This window comes from Strix uralensis, chromosome 5 (assembly GCF_047716275.1).
Source record: "Strix uralensis isolate ZFMK-TIS-50842 chromosome 5, bStrUra1, whole genome shotgun sequence".
NCBI classification, from domain to species: domain Eukaryota; kingdom Metazoa; phylum Chordata; class Aves; order Strigiformes; family Strigidae; genus Strix; species Strix uralensis.
The window spans coordinates 52,324,308-52,344,296 of NC_133976.1; the positions used below are offsets into that span (position 1 = coordinate 52,324,308).

At 49.5% G+C, this 19,989-nt stretch overlaps 1 protein-coding gene across 2 annotated transcripts in view; it reads right to left on the reverse strand.

The window, feature by feature from the left end:
- The window catches only part of NTN4 (netrin 4), a 49,174-nt gene extending 29,573 nt beyond the window's left edge, over window positions 1-19,601 (reverse strand). The window contains exons 1-2 of one of the 2 annotated variants that reach the window (XM_074870790.1): window positions 19,472-19,601; window positions 15,305-15,834 (exon numbers count right to left, since the gene is read on the reverse strand). In XM_074870790.1, coding sequence (XP_074726891.1) covers window positions 15,305-15,834; window positions 19,472-19,577 — 636 coding nt within the window. In that variant the 5' untranslated portion in view covers window positions 19,578-19,601. Of the gene's footprint in view, window positions 1-15,304; window positions 15,835-19,417 lie in introns of both variants that reach the window. The other variant, XM_074870789.1, reaches the window with a different exon arrangement.
- Window positions 19,602-19,989: the final 388 nt, after the last annotated feature.

Sequence of the window (19,989 nt, forward strand, 5' to 3'; positions counted from 1 at the left end):
TGCACTACTCCCAACAGTGGCTTAAAACCTCCTCAAACCACCCTGCTGCCCCGCTTATAACCACCCATGCCACCCAAAACGCCAGCCAGCCTGCTATAGACAGCAAGGAAGTACGTGGCAGTGAAGGGAGACCATCTTTTTTTGCCAGGAGGTGCTGCAGGGTGCCAGGCAAGAGGCAGTGTATGAGCCTGCCAGCAGTGCTTACGGTCATCACAGCCTCCTCTCCCTAAATCCTCTCCTCCCAAAGGATGCAGCTGATGCACTTCAGCTGATGAAGGCTTCCTTTTATTTCACCAGGATTCACAGATCCTGGAAATAATGACCTGGTCTTGCCAGCTCCCCTGCCCACAGGCTTTGGCTGCCGGCTGCCGCCTCCACCAGCCCCACCACTGCTGGCACCGCTCCTGGTTGGGACCTGGTGTTTCTCCAGAGCTGCCAGGATCCAGCTGGAATAAGCTTTGTTCTGGCCTGGAAGGAGATTTAGAGCTCATTTAGGAGCTGAATGGCTGCTGGCCTGCCAAGCATGGTTGCAACCAACGTGCTGGTGACAGCGGGGCTCTGGCATGCTGGTGCCAGGTGCTGCGTGCTGTCAAGCACGTCATGGCTGCAGCCCTGCACCACCGCCCTGAAGATGCTCCCTCCCAAAGGTATTCCAGCATCTTCTGCCAGAAAGACATCAATAAGGGAGAAGGTCAACCAGGAGACGTGGTCAGAGGGCAAGGGCACCCCTTGTGCGGAAGTGTTGAGTCTGATGAGGGATATTAATAAATAGCAACACATTTCAGAAGTGGTGTTTTGTTCCCTATCTCTTTCATGAACATACAGAGTTTTCTTCTGCTTTCCTAAAATAAAAATATCAAGCAGATATGAACAGAAACCCAAGTGGACCCAACTATCAGGCCCTGCACCTCCCCCCAAGGTTTTTTATTTATCCAAATTTAAATCAATGTCATTCTGATCATGTTTACTCATTAGTGGCTTTGTGAACACAAGATGCTTTCAGATATGGAAAGAAAATTCCTTGGGAAACATCCAAATTGGAGATATCAATTTCCTTTTAGTGGAGATGATGGAAAACACTGGGCTGAGAATTTTCAATAAAAACTAGCATTTTGGGTTCCTTGTGATTACATAAATTGCATCTCAGACAATTCTTTGTTCGTCCTGATTCAGATCAGAGTAGCGAAGGAAATAAATGGAAAAAATGTATGCTAGATGCAGCTGCAGACTTTCTTCTCATCATTTTCAGTTTTTCTTGTTTATCTACCCCCATTTAATGCACATGACTGATGCTCGTAGTTCTAGTAAAGACAGTTGCAGCAAGGAAATCAATAACCCTGAGAGCCTTCATGCTGAGAGAGTTAAATCTTGCCTGTGTGGAATTCAGGGGGAGTTATGCTGCTGATTTCAATGGAGCCAATATTCCTGCTCAGGCCCTAAAACTTTACAAACATTTCTTTTTATGGCTACTTGAGAACAGTGATGCTAAACATGAGCCCTATCTGTAATTCCCCGGGGCTGCAGGCTCTCAGCTGCCCTCCCCGGCTGCCCCATATTGCTCTGGCTGTGCCCAGCAGCCCCCGTCCCTGTTTCAGAGCCGCGCTGCACCCTGCAGCAGTGCAACGTAACGGGGTGAGCCTGGTCTCAGCGCTGCCAAGACAGTAAACACCCTCATCCCTCCGTCCCAGATGCTAGTAGCTCTACTTTAATAAAATACAAACCAGTCATTATAACATGTAGGACACCATACAAATAGCAATTCTCTGCTCTGCCCCAGCAGATTGAGCTGGAGCCCCCAGAGGCTGTTTAATAAGGTCAAGGGCACGTTTCCCAGCAGGATTTCCCTGTTCAGTCATTAACCTCATTGGTTTATCCCAGCCCATCTCGGGAGTCAGCACATCACTGGGGCCACACTGCCCTCATACAGCTGTTATGGGTCTGCACCCCTGTGCTGTCTAGCACCCCAGCCCCACATACACACATGAACGGGTGCCAGATTTCCTGCTCTTACCTCTCTTTGGACTTTTCTGTGCAAATTCCACTGATAGGACCAGCCCCAGTTTCCAGCATCCCATCTACAAACAGACCATGGTTTGCACAGCAAACCTGATTGGATTTTCACACATACAGTTCTGGTGGCAGCCCCCAGCCACTGCAGAGGTCTCCTCAACCAAAATATTGTTTAGTTTTAACAGCGCAGGGCAAGCACGTAGGCAGGATTTGAGAAGTACGTACTGCCAACATACATGCGCGTATCTGACGACGGGATTTTGCAAGCCCGTCATCTCCCTGATGTCACCAGGCAGGACTTCAGTCCCACTGCCCAGCTGGGCGCTGCTGGCTCCTCTGATGACCTTTGTTGAACCAGCGCTCCTCAGCCACCCTGGGACACTCATGGTGATGTGCCCAATCCACAGCCATCATTTTCTCTTCCCAACAGATTCCGGTAGCCCTCCAGGTTTATCCTGCTAAAGCCACACAGAAAACATGCATGCCTGGCTCAACTCAGGGACAGAAACTCTCCCCGGCGGCTCTGCCACCACAGTCATGGTCTTGGCTGACACGGGCATATGTCATGTCAGCTTTCTAGCTGTTGGGGCAGTCCCTCTGCCAGACACAACTGGGGGATGGCTGTTCCCTCCCAGCCCCCAGAGAAATCGCTGCCTGCAGAGCAATCAAGACCGTTAGTCTTCCTATCCCAAAAACACTGGAAGAAATCGTGCCCAAGGGTCCTGCCAAAGAGAGCTGTGTTGTCATTACACAAGGGAGATAAATGTGAGGTAAGGGAGAACATACTTTTTGATGGATGATGCCGTTTCTGTTTTCACAGAGCATGGCCTCTGCCAGGAGAAAGCTCCACCACATGCAGAGGAATGCACCCAGCCCCTTGGTAAAGGAGCAACAGCAGCAAAATCTGGCCATTTCTCCTGCAGCGAGACTCACCAGAAAGCACACCACAGTGACCAGACCTCTGGCTTTCCCACTCGTCTGTCTGCATGGAGGCGTCTCACTGACAATATGTCAAAACCCAGAGATACAGTGTTGGGCAGACAATGTGACTTCCCCAGTAGTCAGCACCATGTATGACAGCAAAGAGTGGGAGGCCTGGATCTTTACATCAGCAGCTCTTTAGTGCATGCACTAATCCAAATTTTCTATTTTGTAGAACAAGTAGGAAGTAATAAATTGAAAACCCATGGCACTTCTATGCTAGACATGCCATAATATATCCTATCAGAAAGATGTTTCCATTCCCAGTGTTGCTAGCTCACTATAAATTTTATGATATTTAGGATTCTTCTTAAACACAGTCCCAGGAACTGAATCTTTATCTCAGCTTCCTTTTGAAACTAAGTATCTAGCAATATCTCATATCTGAGCAGCAAATGTGACTAACCAAGAGGCAAATAAAAAGAACCTCTGTCTTTAAAACAAAATGTCTAGTATTTGGGGTAATGTTCCTTCCATGTCACAGGGAATTATGCTATTGGATCCGATGTCCTATAAATGCAACATTTGCATGAAGCAATATCAATAGAGGAGTGACTTAAAAGTTGCACAGGGATTTTTTTTTTGGTGGGGGAGAAGTCTCCCTACACAGCCAAATAGGAACTGTAGACTGCAATCCCTGAGTGAGGAATGTCACTGCTATGTCTTGAGAGGGTTGGGTTCACCTGATCCTCCCAGTGGGATGCCTGGCAGTGGCAGGAGGGAGCCCACTCTGCTCCCAGGGGTGCAGGAGTGGAGAAGCTGCTCTGCAGTGCCTTGCACATGCCATGGGGTAAAAATACTCTGCTCTTCAGCCAAACCGCTCTGGATGTCTGCAGTTTGGGCACATAATTACATAGACACCCTCTAATAAATTTCCACAGCATTTCTATTTCCTTATGGGCTGCCATGAGCAACTCTTGCTCTGCTGATTACTTCACATGTTTTTTGTCTTAGCGGCACAAGAAGCCTCAGCTACTTGCCATTCTGCAGATGCAGTAATGTAGCCCTGTATATAAATAAAGCAGCAGCCATGAACATGGTGCACTCAAGTAACCGCCTGCACCACAATGACCTCAATTTATAAATACATAAAAGTCCCTTTGCAAGAAGTACCCTAGTATGTTTACACGCAAGAGGCAATGAAAGGACATCTTTATATATATCTCCACAGTAGGAAGGAAAATGCTAATGAATGATGCTGAGAGCAACAAAATAGGCTCTGAAGTCAAAGTTGCCTGAGGAAGTCAACAAAACCAGTGAAAGATTTGCCACCAGCAAAGCCTTCTCAATGACTCATGGTGCATCTTGGACCACTGCAGCCTCCACTCACCACAGCTGTAAGGGCCCGGACCTTTGTCAAGATACAAGTGTCAACAGCAATAAAATGGTGCCCTTTGGGATGCAAATGCCCACGACATTGAAGAGACATGCTTGATCTACAAACAGCTTCTGCCTCACAGACCTTCAGAAATAGGCACAGCTACAGAGGCCATGGACAAGGACCCGCAGCTCCCATGCATGTGACCCTTCCCTGGGTCCCCACACCCGGCTAGAGGTGCCATGCTCCAACCTCCAACGGGGAGCCTGGCCTCAGCCAGAGTTTCTCTCCCTGAGACTGGAAGGCATTAGAAGATGGTTCACAAAATGACAACACCAGAAAATTATAAACAGAGGGAATAAATGTATGGGAGACTCAAGAAGTGTATACACATGGGAACAAGCCAACAAATGGGAATACAGCAGAAATAAAAGCAATAAACAAATATTAAAAACATAACTACATTTTTATTGGGTTGTAAATGAAAACCAAGATGGTAACACTGCATGAAGTGGTCTGTGGTTTCTTTCCAAAAGAGATTGATGGACTCTACCTGAATCATTCAACCTGGATGCATGAAAATCTATCTATAAGCACTCTAGAATAATGACCTATCCGTATTAGTGATTCACCTGTTCGGCTCATGGGCATTTCATAAATTCAGTACTGATTTATTTGGTTTTTGCTGGTGATTTTATTCCTTTCAATGTATTTTACAGGAACACAGGAAAAAATAAGAATAAAAAGAATGTAAGGTTTGCTGTCTTCTCCAAATAGAGAGACAGCGAAAGCAACAGGGTACATGCACCACCTTACAAAAGGGCATGTGATGTCTAGGTAAGTGTTTAACAAAAATTTAAGGTTTGCACTAGGAGTCTGCAGTGTCTCTTGGTATGCAGGCACTAAATAAATGTGGCTAACTGGCCTGTATTATGGGGCCCTGCTGAATCTCCACATCACTGGAAGCGATCTGGTTTATTTAGTGCCTGGACAATGCTCTGAAAATGTAGTCAGTTAAGGCGGTGGTGGAGCTCTGCCAGCACATCCAGGACCTCATCCCTTTGCCTCCTGAAAAATTCCCCTTGAGCCCAGCAAGCAACCAAGGTTAGGCACTGCCTGCCTGGCACTGGAGCTAAGGTGAAGGGGAGCCCTCGTCTCCCACTTCCCAGCTCCGGGATTTCCAGCTGTGTGCCCAGCATCACCTAGCACATCTGCTTGTGCCCACAGGCTCCAGCTGTTGCTCACAGCTGCACACAGCTGCAGAGGAAGCTGAGGTGCTTGGTGCTATACCTGCTGCCCAGTACACCTCTGCCACCCCCAGCCACTGCATGCCTGTGCCCCATTCCTCCATGCCTCCCTCCATAGCCAGCCCAGCCTGTCCAACAGCCCAGGCCCTCTCCCATAGGGACTACCCAAAAGTGGCAACTGCTTTCAGCCTTGGTTGGTCTTGTTCAGAGAATCTTAGCTGGGAAATTTTATTAGGCCAATTAAGCTTTCCTTCTCAGTAGATGTAAAAGTCAAAAGTAGTAATTTCACTTGGTAAGCATTACAGAAAGCTCACAGGGGGCAATAAGGCTGATTTGTAGAAATGAGTAAACGAAAAAATAATAATAATGATGCAACAGTGTGTGCCCACTGGGACTATCTATAATGTCAACATGCCACAGTGTCTTGTCTCACCATCCACAAGTTATACAGTCTTACAAAGATTTCAGGAGGAAAATCCAGCTATTTCAAATAATTGGCCCTTGTGGGGGCCTTGGCAAATTAATTTATACCAGGACAACTTTTATCTTTTGGGAAACTCATGGCATTCTGCCATTCTCAAAAGCAAGAAGTATATGGGAAGCACTCCTACTCACATGAAGCAGCTGGCTGGTGGTGGGCTGGAAAAGGCACGAGGAAAGCTAGGCAAGAGCCTCAGGATTTCTCCAGGATCCTTGACATCTCTGGCAACAATCAATCAGACAAGAGCCATTTTCTCAGCTTCCCTTCAACATTCTGCCTCACAATTTCATTAGATGAAAATGAAACACTGCTAGGTCATGCCTGCCTTCATGCAGACAATGATCACAGAATTAATATTCTTACCAGAAAAATTTCTCTCCAGTTCAAAACAGCTCAAAGCATTTGGATTTCTTCACCTCTAGCTAACAGTGCTCCTCCAAGAATAGATAGTTTATTCCACAATGGCTTTATTTTGCCTAATCACTACTTTCACTCATCAAATAGATGGAAACACCGTTTCTTGGCTCACAAAGCATCATCCAGATGCATAATATCAACAGCTATGCACTATCAAGGAAAATAATTACTGTTTTTTTCTCATCTTCAGAATCACGTTTCCCAGGCTGTGCTATCCTGCGTAGGAAAATGAACCAACACATTTCAGCTGATGATATGATGTCCTTTGACCCATCAGCAAGAAAGATGGTATTTAAATACTCTTCCCTCCAGCAATTTCCCTCCTTTCCCTATCCCCACAAAGATTTATGTTCTCAGCCCTGGCCTGATGGCAGTACCTGTTGTGCGTATGGAAGACCAAGAAAACCTGGAGCTACCTCCAAAGAGCCAGACAGAGAACTGGACTTGCTTGTTCATAGGCAGGGCTGTAAGAAAAGCTGGCTCACTCCCCAGAGCTGCAGAATAACCCCTTTCACAGTTTCTGAGTGCGACGCACCACTGCAAAAGCCTGCAAGGCAGCAGGTTAGCATTTCAGTAACTGCAACAGTACTAAGGATCAAGGGGATTTCTTTCAGCCTAAGAGTAACCCAATTTCATGAATATTTTTCAGTTGTCTATAGTGAAAAGGCTTTGTGTCTATAGAACTGCCTGCTTAAACCATCTAGTTACCATGAGCTAAACTTAATTTTAGGAAAAAGAACACCTGTCTGAATTATATGCAAATACGCACCATCAAAAGGTCATGAGAAACAGCACCACCCTTTCAACCCATGGCTATAGATTTTGACCACGGCAATGAGGGACACTGCAGAGAGACTAGTGATAGAGAGGAATGGCATTTGTGTCTAGTAAGTTTGTTTTTGGACATTAACTTCTTTTCTTCCTGGAAATGTTGCCCAGGGAGAATTTGAGGACTTCACCATTTGTGTAGGATTTTGAATGCTGGTAGACTGGATATCTCACACTGACACCCATTGTGCATGGAGATTAATCTCAGATTAAGTCCCCATGAGCTTTTGATCCAAAAGTTCTGAGATGTGTCAATTCACTGCTTTAGGTTACACACTTCCCGTGTAACCGGTCGTATCCAGGAATCCCAAAGAGAACATGGCAGCCCTACTTTCCAGACAGTGAACTGGGAGCTGAATAAGTGAGCCAGTCCTCCCTTCATGCCAGAAATGAACTGTGAAATGAAGCAGTGGGGTGCAGTGCCTGAAGAGAGGCTCTGGCTGCACCACTAAAATGCTGTGGCACTTTTCTCAAGGGAAGCAATAGTCCCACTAACAAGGCCAGATGCCAATTTAGAGAATTAAATTCTGCCTACCCAAATTCCTCTTGTTTCATGTGGATACAGTGCTCTTCCTACATAAGAAGTTTGGAAAGGGTCTCCTGGAGCCCTGGGACCCCTTCCCTCCAGTTGTTGGCAGCCTACAATATACCCCCTTTCACAGACTGGTCAAGCTCCCTCTGAGGAATAATTTGTTTTAGCCATAACTGGAGGCCACTCCAGAAGCCCTGATCCACAGTTGTTAGAAACTTGCTGTTCTAAATGGGGGACTGTCGATACGCACAGTTAAACACTGGCTATGCTCCATCCCAGAGGCGGCTGCATTTCAAGAGCTGGCCAAGCAGAGGGCTAACCTCCAAGTGCCAAAAGCAGTGGGAAAGCCAGGGAGAAAAGGAGACGATGAGGCCTTTCTGTGGGCTAGCTGCAATGGGGGAAATCATGTGGAGGATCACCAGGCAGGTTGGAGAAGCATCTTACTCCTCACTTGCCCTGGTCCTCCAGAGATGCTGAGCACCTGGGAGGCCCAGCAAAGGGACACGTCACTCCTCCAGGACTGCCCGCAGGAGAGAGGGAGGGATTAGTCACAATCAGGCCCAGAGATCTGGCAGTATCATCGCTGGTACTCCACGTACAGAAAACTTAAAAAACAGGTCCCGGTGCCCAGAAAACAGCGGTTCTATTGCTCAGCCCTGATGGTGACTGAACTCTAGAGGGAAAGTATCTTTCATGGTAAAATTCTCTGGAGACCAAAGGTTTGTCTCCACGTGTGCCCAGAACAGCTCTCATCTGCTGTCCTCCCAGGCACAGCTAAAAAATCAGCACGGGTTTCCCCTTTTTCCCTGAATCCTCTTTTTGCTGCCCCATTATTTAAAGGGAGAAGCTTCCCCCTACCCCACTATGTTAAAACCAGTGGAAACCCCGCACAGGGCTTGGGAAGATGGGCTTCCCTGACAGGAGGGAAAGCTCAGGGGCAAAGCCAAGACATGCACCTCACCACAGCTGTCAGCAAGATGGCCAGTGGGGGGATGGTGTCCCACTGGTGTGCCACTGCTGCCATCATTGCTTGTGCGCACTGGCCGGCAGGCACGGATCCCCCTTGGCTCTCATAAACCCTCCCCAGCCACCCCACGCTGAATGGCCAGCTGCCACAGCCTGGGATTTCTACGTTTCTACATAATTTCATTGACACCAGCCTGATTTCATTTACTTCATCTCATTAACTATTCCCCTAGAAATCATTATTCTTGTGCTCATGAAATAATGCCCCCCATGTCTTGCTAAATTCACTGATACAATGCAAAGAGCTGGGCTGGATCTGGCCATCACCCCCATCACCCCTGTCCCCCAGCTGAACAGACCCTCCTTTGCATGTGGCATTTCTGTACAGAGCCTGACAGCTTGCATTTTCCCAAAGACAGAATGATCAGGAAGATGCTGTTAAAGAGGTTTTTGTTCTACAAAATGCACTTCTACAAAGTGTTAAGATGGGACTTGAAGACATACTTCCCTAGCCATGTCCTCACATGTCCTGAGCACTGCTGAACACCAGCCAGAATCTCTCTTTCCTTCTGGTCAGTTTGGGCCTTTGTTTTCTCTCTGTGCAGACATCAGTGGCACAGGACAATTAAAAAAGCCATTTGCACCTCTCTAATGGGCTCATGTCCCAGGTTGTTTTGAGGTTTTTCTTACATATTTGCCCAGGTTCTTAGCAGAATCCCAAGTCCTGCAACTCAAATCTCCCCTAACCCACAAGGTCTTTGGAGGATCTTGGAGCAATAAAGATGTAGCTTCTGTTAAGGACAGCAATGATAAGCTTAAAAACTAAGCTTGTTGAGGCCTAAAAGTCAGGCAAAAAGTGGGCAAAATCTTCTAGGCTGCAACAGAGTGTTTCTACAACTCAAAATTAGGGCTCCAAGACAAAAACCACTGAGCATGTTTAACTCCTGTTTATGTCAGCAAGTGTTACAATTCCTCACTGTTTATCAGGGCCAAACTTGTGAGTAGCAGGACACAACTTACTTCTCCTCTACACTGCTAATTTCAGGTACAACCAGTAGGACTGGTGTCCAGATCCTTAAGGAACAGAGGCAGGCTGCTGCAGTAACCATGCAAGGCAAACATTTGAAGGTTCTTCTGCTAGAGAAGACATATGAGATCAATAAAATGCTCAGTAAGACATACACCCCACAGTAAAACAGTGGTATGTGATGTTTCAAAAGTTAAAAGCACGTTAGAATTTGTTGCTGGAATATAGTCAAGCTGCAAATACGCCTCTCCTATTAATAGCAAGCAGCAACAATAGCTGAGGTGTCCAAGTGATTTATTAGCAGTATTCTGAATAGATGAACACTCAAATAAGTTACTAATTTACTAAAATCTTGTCAAGGAGACTCTGCTTCAGTAAGTCCTTTTATCCTGGAGCTTGTCTAAATGGGGACATTCAGGTAAGCTAATCTGAATTGACCACAGATGGGAATGTAAAGTGAATGACATAATGGCATTGCAGAGTGGACAGTCACTCTCACTCACAGTTAAAGAATTAACATCTGCTAAGGGCCCCGTGTCGATGAGCTCTTAACAGTGATCTGCAGCCGAGGACAATTTTAAGATTAGAGTGTAAAAGAAGAAATATTATTATGATCTGAATTACGGGAGGGAAGATAGCCTTTTATGCATACTAATAAAATTGGCATTCCTGTCTGAGCATGAAGCTGAAAGAGTTTATTTCTGCATCTTGTTTACTTAGATTGAATTACATTTGGCTGGTGAATCCAGTTCTGATTTTCCTTGCAATAATGTGGCTGAAGGGTTACACCCTGGAAAAAAGTGGAAATACTCTGGATTTGTAGCACATTTGTATGATCCAGGCTAAAACTTGGCCTTAGCCTTTCTCTTAAAACACTGATGATATAAGGTCAGCATTTAGAGGTTTCTGCCTATGCTAAATAAACTGCTGCTGTGAAACAATTAATTCACTAAATTAAGAATGTGGAAAGTCTTTTGTGACCCTTCTGCCTGCAGCTGATCTGAAATTATTCCCTGACAGGGAAGGAGCTTCTTGTCCCCTTCACAGTGTTGCAAATCCAACCCCTCAAATTGGCAGATGCTTGAAGCTTGCTGGAAATCCGGGTTGGTTGTACTGAGGCTTCCACCTCCTTCCAACTTCTCCTTCACCTTACTGGACAGGCCCCATGATGGGGGACAGCCTGGCCCTAGGACCCTGAAAGCAGTGCCAGCCTGCCGGTGGATTTCTACACAGGATGCAGTGAGTGCCTGCGGGTGCCAGGGCAGGAGGTGGGTACCCACCACTTGCCTCTTTTCCTCTGTTCCCTACCGAGAAAGGGCTCAGTTGTTTTGTTTGGCTCTTGGATCCTTGCAGATAAGTCATTGCTTTCCTGGCTGCTGAAAGGGTGGTTCTTCTTTGCATGAGCCCAGACTACAGCCAGGCTGCTCCGGCATGGGGCTCAGCTGGGCAAAGTCTCTGAGCACGTGCTGACCTGTGAACTCATGCTTACTTCCACCAAGAAAGTCTTTAAGACTAAACCCAGGGCATCAATGCAGTGTTCTTGGCATCACTACCATGTCATGCAGCCTTCAACCTCTTTCTTCTACAGTTTTGTCTAGTTCTGTCCTTTCCTTCCTAATCACACCATTGGGCTGTTGATCCTCCAGCTCACGCCTGCTTCAGAGGGGAGGACTCATGCATCCAAAGCAGAGGATAACCATACCTGGTGGTTTTGCAGCATCAGGGACTGGTAGCAAAGAAGAGCAGAGACATACCAAGTCCCTGCTGAGGTGACTCTACCCAGCAGTTGACCTGCCAAGTGTCACACATGGCATGTGACATTACCTGTTCTGGCTCCCACCGCTTGGGTGACTGCAGCACGGTGCCACCCTCTGAGCACAGATTGGTCTCCCAGTGCTCTCCACCAGTCCAGTACCACCACCCCAAAGGGAAGCCCAGAGCCGCTCTACTACAGAAGAAAGATGAAAGGCGTCTCCCAGAGCCATTTCAGCATCTCTCATTTCTCCAGCAGCTCTGAGCTCTGGATCTTTGAAATGAACCCAGATTCTTGGCAGCTTGCTTTCTGTGCTATTATAAATCTTCTCAAGATCAACATCATGGCAAGTTGTGATGAGGGAGTATTTTTGTCACAAGAGTTGAACTAGGCATCTAAGGAATGACTCATGATGATGAGGGCAGAAGAAATGTAAAAAGATTTATCTTTCTTTTCAATAAAAACTGAAGCAAATACACCTTTGTTCCAAATTAAAACAGGTGTTTTATTAAAAAGAGGCCATAAGCCCCTAAGTACTATGAGCTTCTGTATGCCAGTGCCTTGAAACAGGGCTTGCAGGCACCGTAACGATCAGCAGAAATGCAGGTGGATCAGCACCACCTGCTCTTTGCAGAGGGCTAAAGCCAGAAACCACCAACCCAAACAGCCGCAGGTCTGTGACAAGCTCTGATGCTGTTTGGTGTGAGCTGCCATCTCTTGAGGCTTCCTCTGAAGCAAATTTCTTATCCAAGGGGATGGGCGGCAGTGACCGAGCTGCCAGCGGTGTGCAGAGACTCCACACAAAATCCTGCAAGCCCTGACTGTGTCTGGAAATGCACATGTGGCCTTGAAATGTTTGAAGTGGGAGAAAGTGGTATACAGACGGTGTGACTGATACACAGTTTGTTACAGTTACAGTTGTTACACTGCAGTTAAAAAACTCTAAAAAGTTAAAAAAGAAATCCAGTAGCACTCGCAGAATTTATGTTTGTGCTTTAAAGAAAACTGCGGCAGCTGAGCTCCAATTAAATAACACCCTTCAGACTTGGACATTTCAGATGACTGCATATTTGAAACCACTGTTTCAAGTGAAATTACTGTTTCCATATGTCTGAAATTAGGTGCTACCAGAAGTGGAGTAAAGCACAACATAACTCCAAACAGAACACAAAACTCTGATGTTTCTTTAGGTGAGATACATGCTGCTATTGGCAGTTACAAGTAATTGCTGGAATGTAGCACACTGTAATAAATTAAATGTGATATTTGCTAAGCATGCAGACTTGCCATCTGGTCACCAGAGAGCTGCTGTTATTACTTTGCAGGTAAAAAGTGGTGTTTAAGTGCAGGGAACTGAAGTTTGCCATATAAATAAAATCTTATAAGCTCCAGCACCTTGGACTCAACGTTTGTTTAAACCCTGGAATAATTAGATGATCTTGACTTTTACACCTTCTTTGCAACAACACAGACTGAAGCAATGCCAAAAGAAGAGATCCCACAGGAGCAAGCTCAGTAAATAGCCTGTTTCTGCAGCATGCTACTGCAGATGCATCAAACACCACCACATTCCTCTCCTTCTTGAGATGGGCATTGGTTTCTAAAAGACCTCGATCCTACTGTCCCCACGCATTGCACCAACCTGCAGAGGAGCTGGCCCGAGGTTGGGATTTGCACAGGTTCTCGCCAGGCACAGCCCCCACCCTGGTGCATCACTGGCATGACCACAGTGAAAACTGCACCGGGGTGCTACCTACATGGGACACAGCACAAACAGGGCAGATGCTGCCCCGAATGACACCGTGCATTTCTCATCCCCGAGAACGATCCCTGGCAAAGCTGAAAAAGGAGAACGCAAGTCAGAGTACCCAGACATGTCCTGCTGGCTGGCCTGAGAGCTACAGATTTCAGTCCATGCCCTGTATCACAGGCTGGCATACCTTTATGATTCAGGCGGTGGGACGCAGAGGCTGGCAGAAGTGCTGAGGGCCTGGAAAATTCCCAGTGGGGTACATCCATCCTTTCTTTTGTAGGTCCCACCTTGTAGTTAGCCCTGATTCAGAACCACAGAATGGTCTGGGTTGGAAGAGACCTTCAAAGATCACCTAGTTCCAACTCCCCTGCCATGGGCAGGGACACCTTTCACTAGACCAGGTTGCTCAAAGCACCGTCCAACCTGGCCTTGAACACTTCCAGGGAGGGGGCAGCCACAACTTCTCTGGGCAACCTGTTCCAGTGTCTCACCACCTGCATTGTAAAATATGTCTTCCTTATACCCAATCTAAATCAATTTCAGTTTAAAACCATTGCCGCTTGTCCTGTCAGAACAGGCCCTGGTGAAATGTATTTCTCCATCTTTCTTAAAAGCCCCTTTACATATTTCACTGTGAAAGGAAGTTCAGGCAGCTTTTTGACGGCATGAGCAAAGGAAGGCAGGAGAAGAGAGGAAGGTAGCAGTTTCTCTCACCAGACATCTGAGCTAAACCCTTTGCTGGGCTAATGAAATAACCATCCTGGGTCTGTCTGGCAGGTCTGGAGATCCTTGCTTCTGAGCTGACAAGAGCATGGAGCAGCTTCCCCTAGAGCAGGACACGGGCTGCTTCCCAAGACACAGCTAAGAGTTGCACTTTGGTGAACAAACAGCTCTCGGTATTTCTGCAGAGAGTGGCTTCCTAGACAGAGCATGGCTAGAGGTGACCCTGAATGACTGCAAAGAGGTCTGAACAGGTGATTCTTCTCTGACATGAATGCTGGTCTCCAAGGACCAGGCTTTCACCTCAAAGTCAGTTCTCAGCAGAAACTACAATGGTATAACTGACCCTCTGATTCACTAATCAGATTTGCTCCTTTCTCTGTGTTAGGTCAAGGGGGAATTTTGATTAAACTTTCAGGCAAGCTCATTAAATTAGGCCACTAGAGGGAGCAGCCTTTAAAGTCCAGAGCTGGCCACTGGGGACACATCCCCACGGGTGGGGACCCTGGAGGCAGCCCTGCAGCCGTGGCTCCCAGTGGAGGGTCTCCAGCGCAATGGGACAGGCTTAGGCACCAAAGGGAAGAGTATTATTGGTAGCACCTCCAAGTGCATGATCTGCTGTTTCTGATACTGAAAATCTTTTTCACATCTATTGTTCACATATATTTTTCCTCTTAGCAAACGTGATGTTTTTCTTAATTTTTTCATGCTCATTTCACATGAGAATAAGTGTGCACAGAGGAAAAAAAGATGTGGTATAAGGTTTCTTAATTGCCTGGCTAATGCGGCCTATGGGAATGGTACTTCAGTGTAGCTATTTTGAATGGTTACACGTTTACTTCTCAGTGAAGGTGGTCCCTATTAAAAGTGAATTTGGTGACCATTAATTTTAATGTAGTTGCATTTTGGTCTAAGTTGGACTGATTTGCATCACCCCAAAACCACACGACTGCCAGATCTGGAGAAGACCGTCAAGAGCCATGTTCCCTTTGGTTTTCCTGAGGAATTAGCAGCAGTTGTGCAGGGGTGTTTCACTGGGTGAGGGAAGAAGAGTTTTTGGAAAAGAGGGGGATTACGAGCTCAGCAAAGAGAGGGGCAGGGTGGTGCCTACATCACCTAGGAACGAATTGTGTTAATTCACCTTGTGATATAAATGTAATGGCAAGGGATGCCAGTGCAGTAAAATAAGAAGCATAAACACTGGAGCAGAGATTGCAGAGGGAAAGGGGGCTGGAGCGAGGGCTTTCTCTTCTTGACCCTGGCAGACCTACCTCTCCTCCAGTGCAGGGGAAGGGACTTGAATATCTGGAAGTGCAAATGGCTCCTCTCTGCCTCACATCATCCTCCAGCCCAAAGGTGGCTGAGCAGTTAGCAGCAAAGTATTTGTAAGGCTTCCACGTCTCGCCAAAGTCCTGGGAGCGCTCCAGCACCATGGCGGCTGGCCTGGGTGACTTGAAGACCAAAATCAAGTGAGTGAAGTAGAAGGCAGCTTCCAGGTCCAGCTGGATGGTCTCGTGGGGGGCATCCTGGGCCGCCTGCCACCAGGTTCGGGGCAGGCGGAACGGCGAGTCGGCCATGGCGGCAGGGGGGTGGGCCAGCCCCGCATGGGCTGCGCTGCACTGGCCGCAGGCGGGGCGCTTGCAGCGGCGCTGGGCATCCTCGGTGTAGGCACAGAAGGACTCGGTGACATGGCGCCCACAGGCCGTCTCCGTCCGCAGCACCCGCCCGTGCGCCAGGTTGCCCATCCGGGGGTTGCAGGCCTTTTCGCAGGGGCTGCCCGCTCCCACCACACCGCCCAGACCTGCAAGGCAGAGAGTGGGGAGATGAAGCCAGCTCCTGAGGTGGGTGCACCCCACCCTGTCGGAAGCAGATGTGGCTCGCACACGCTTTTTGGGGACACTGCCCCTGCCGAGACCGTGGGCTGCTGATACCCGCCAAGCCCCAGAGGAGCCGAGGGAGAGCACGGCGTGATGCTCAGCGCTCCTCTCCACGGAGCTCAGTGTGTCTATAAGAGCAAAACACACCAAAAACCCCTCAGGGCTTCCCTGCACTTGGGAAAATCCCTACCAAGAGCTGTAGAGCAGAGCAGGCAGCAGGCAGGCAGAGAGATGGCTCCACCTCACCCTCCAGCCCTGAGGGAGCCAGAGAGGGCTGAGGCTTAGGGGGCAGTGACGGTGGCCATGCCACCCCTGTCCTGAGGCCTCCAAGGGGATTCAGGTGGTCCTGGGGAAGGGGAGAAAAGCACAAGAAAGACGGGCTGCCGTCGACATTGGGCAGCCAAGGCGGCATGTTGGCAGGAGGCTAGATGGCCACAGGGGACAGCCTCGCTGCATCCCAGATCACCATGCGGTAGATTGGGTGTCAGGGGTGTGAGAGCTGGTAGGAATATCTCCTGCCACCAGTGACCTCAAATCTTCACCTCCTTTCCCACCCCTCCATCCGTACCCCAGATCTCCCCGCAGTCCCAAACTACTGCTGAGGTCAGGGTTCAATCAAAGCAATGCTTAATTTTGGGAAGGCTGTCACTGATGTGTGTAAAGGGGGAAAAAAAATAAATAATACTTGGTTGAAATGATGCTGGCAAGCTGCCTCGCAGCTGAGGCTCTGTGGTTTTTGTTCAAGTTTCTCTGGAAGCCTTGTCGATTTAAAAATCCACAGTTAAAGTGTCAAAGAAAAATAAAATCACCATGGGGTTTGGTGTGAAACCATCTGCAATGTAACCCTCCTGCTGCAGGAATGTTTGATTAGGGGCTCTCCACCTCTTTATTAATAAATGTAACAGTAGGTCAAGGCTGTATTTGACGAACCATAACTGTTTAACATTAAAAAAAAAGCTCTGATGACTTGGATGGGGGAAGGCCAAAACATCTTTATCACCAGGCCAGTCATACATAGTCAGCGTTGTGCACCAATATGGCTTATTCTTGGCATTTTCATTATGTCCAAAGCTTGTTCCAGCTTAGCATCCAATAAATCCTTTATCTGGGTTTTTTTCAGCTTTTGTCTACAGTATCATAGTTGCAATTAAGCTATATTACACACTAGCAGAGGCTGAGCCTTCAGAACCTGACAGTGTTCCCCACTCCTTCTGCTCCTCAAGAAACACCCCTGGAAAGAAATAATTTCTACCTCCAAAGGTCTATGCAAGTATTCTATACCGATTATTCAGAACAGATGTGGACGACTGCTTGTTATGCACCCCTGGCAAAGCACTTCTGAATGTACTCTCTGGATTTCATGGGGTAAACAGTCTTGGGAAATTTTTAGTGGAAAAGAAATGTTCAGTCAAGTGGCTTCCTCAAGGGACCTGGTAAAACTGTGTCTGAGATGATCTATACTAACTGCAGAACACGTTTACTCTAGAAAAGTAAACAAATATCACTGTAAAATTAATGTAATATCACTTATGACTCCTGAACATCCTTTTCAAAGCATTGTATAAACATTAACTAACCTACACAGCTCTCCTGAGGGGTAGGTAAGTAACTGCTATTATCATATTATCAGTTAGGCTTGCCGCAAGTTGGCCTAATTTATGTCTTTGGCTGCTTTCCTGGATTCTTTGGCTACATGTAACACAGCGCAGTTAGTCGCTAAACAAATAGATGAACATTTACTGCGGTTCCCTCAGTTACAGGATTTCAAAGCAGATTCGGGAAGAGGTAAAAAGAGCGGGGCTCAGTCAGCACCCTGAGACAGGTCGAAATTACTGTCTGTGTTCATCAAGTCCTTTTGTTTTTTGTGCACCACCAATTACTGTCCCCGGGGAGGTAGTGGAGGAGGACCTGGTCAGTGGGAGGTTTCCCAGTGACTGGTGACTGTGGTGGTGACGGCAGGGCTCTGCGTAGCTGTCCCTGGGGCGGGGGGAGGCTCTGCCTGAGCCTAGCCAGGAGGAGTTGACTACCAAATTCCCATGTGAGACCCTGGGAGCTGAGTGCATTCAGTTGCTCTCAGCTCCTAGTATGCTCCAGTCCCGGTCACAGATGGTCACTGACTGCATTTGTCTTTGGGCCAGGCATGGAGGGTCCTTTCCTCACCTGGGGCCAGGGACTTTGGCTTCAGTAGGATTTGAGAAGTGCTGCTGGCACACATACCCCATTTCCCATCCCAGGGGTGGGAAGGGGGGAGAGGAAACCCCCTTTGAAAGGGTGTTTGTTTTCACTTGAATTGGAAAGCGTTGCATGACGGATGCGGAGCACTGCATGTTATGAAAAGTGACAGCTTTCTAGTGTAATGCTGGCTGCCACAAGGATTCAGTAAAAGGACAAATGAGAGCATAAAGATTTCCACGCTGTCAGCCACAAGCTCATGGCTGCTCTGCCACAGCCCTGGAAAAGGTGCTTTTCCTTTCTTGCATTTAATGCATCTGCCCAAGGAAATACTCCCATTCTATATACTGCACATGCCACCGGGCTGGGATCTTCAGTAATGAGTAAGAGCATGCAGCGAATACCATGACTCACCTGTAAAACATCCATGGAAAATCATATGCTTCCTGCTTAAGCATTTTAGCAACACTTGCCTTGTGATGTTTCATTTATATCTTGTGCCTGATTAAATGTTTGTTTCGCATCGGGGCTTTTACTTCTTTTTAAAGAACAAAATTGGCACTCGGCTTGCGACCGGCCGAGGAAGCGTTATGCAAACTGTTTATGCCCAATTGTCTCTGCTGCGGCGCGGCAGGACCCCGCTGCGGGCAGATCTGAGCGCAAAGTGTTTATGCTACGGGAAGGGGCTTTGAAAACCCCGCCCGCCTGGCCTGCGCTGCCCGCTTTGCCTGCGCTGCCCGCTTTGCCTACCCTGCCCGCCTTGCCTGCGCTGCCCGCCTTACCTGCGCTGCCCGCTTTGCCTACCCTGCCCGCCCCCCGACGGCTCGGGGCATCGCCGCCCGCAAGCGCCGACGGATTCCAGAGCCTCTCTCTCCTCCGCGTCCCGCCGCTGCCCCTCGCAGCCGGGCCCCGCTCCCGCGGCATCCCCCCCCCCCCCACCCCGCGCCGAGCCCGCCCGGCCCCGGCGGAGCCCCGGCGGGCAGAGGCGGCCCCGCGCAGCGCGGCGCGCCCGGACCCCTCTTTGTCTGCGGCGAGGGGCTGGGAGCGCAGCCCCGGCCCCTACCAGCGCTCCTGCCCTTCCGCTCACACCCCGTACCCACACGCGCGGCGTGTGCGGACACACGCGTGCACAGCACGTACCTACATACACGCATATATACGTGCGTAAGTGCGTGCAGACATATACGCGCATGCACAGCCGCAGCCGTCCGTATACAGCGCGCACACGCGGACGGGACGCCCGATGCACGCGCGCGCCCGCGTACACACGCGCGCCCGCGGGCACACGGGTACGTACACACACGCGTCCGGACGCGCAGACGGCCCCGTATCTACCTCGTACGCCTGCGGAGGACGGCGAGCGCCGAGCGCCGGGCGGGCGCGACCCACCTGCGGCGGCAGCGGCGCCCAGCACCAGCAGCACCAGCAGCACCAGCAGCACCGGCAGCGGCGGCAGCAGCGGCAGCGGCGGCGCCAGCCGCATCCCGCGCCCCATGGCCGCGCGCCCCGCCGCCCGCCCGGCGCGCCCCGCCGCCCCGCGGCGCGACCGGCCCCGCGCGGCATCAGCGCCCCGCGCGGCACCGGCGGGCGCGCGCCGCCCCGCCGCCCGCCGCGCCCGCGCCGCCCCGCGCCGCGCCGCGCAGCGCCCCGCCGCCGCCCGCCCCCCGCGCCCCGCCCCGTCCCGCCGCTCTGCGCCCCCCCACCACCCCCGCCGGGGCGGCCCACGCCGCGGGGGGCGGTTGCCGGTGCGCGGCGAGGCGCGGTACTGCAGCGGAGGGCACCCCCCAAGCCCCGCCGCGGCAGCCCGAGGCGGGAGGGCCGGTGCCCGGGACAGCAACCGGCGCCCCGGGGCAGGGCCCTGCCCCGCATCAGCCCCCGGGGGCGCCGGCTCCCGAGCCCGGTCGCGC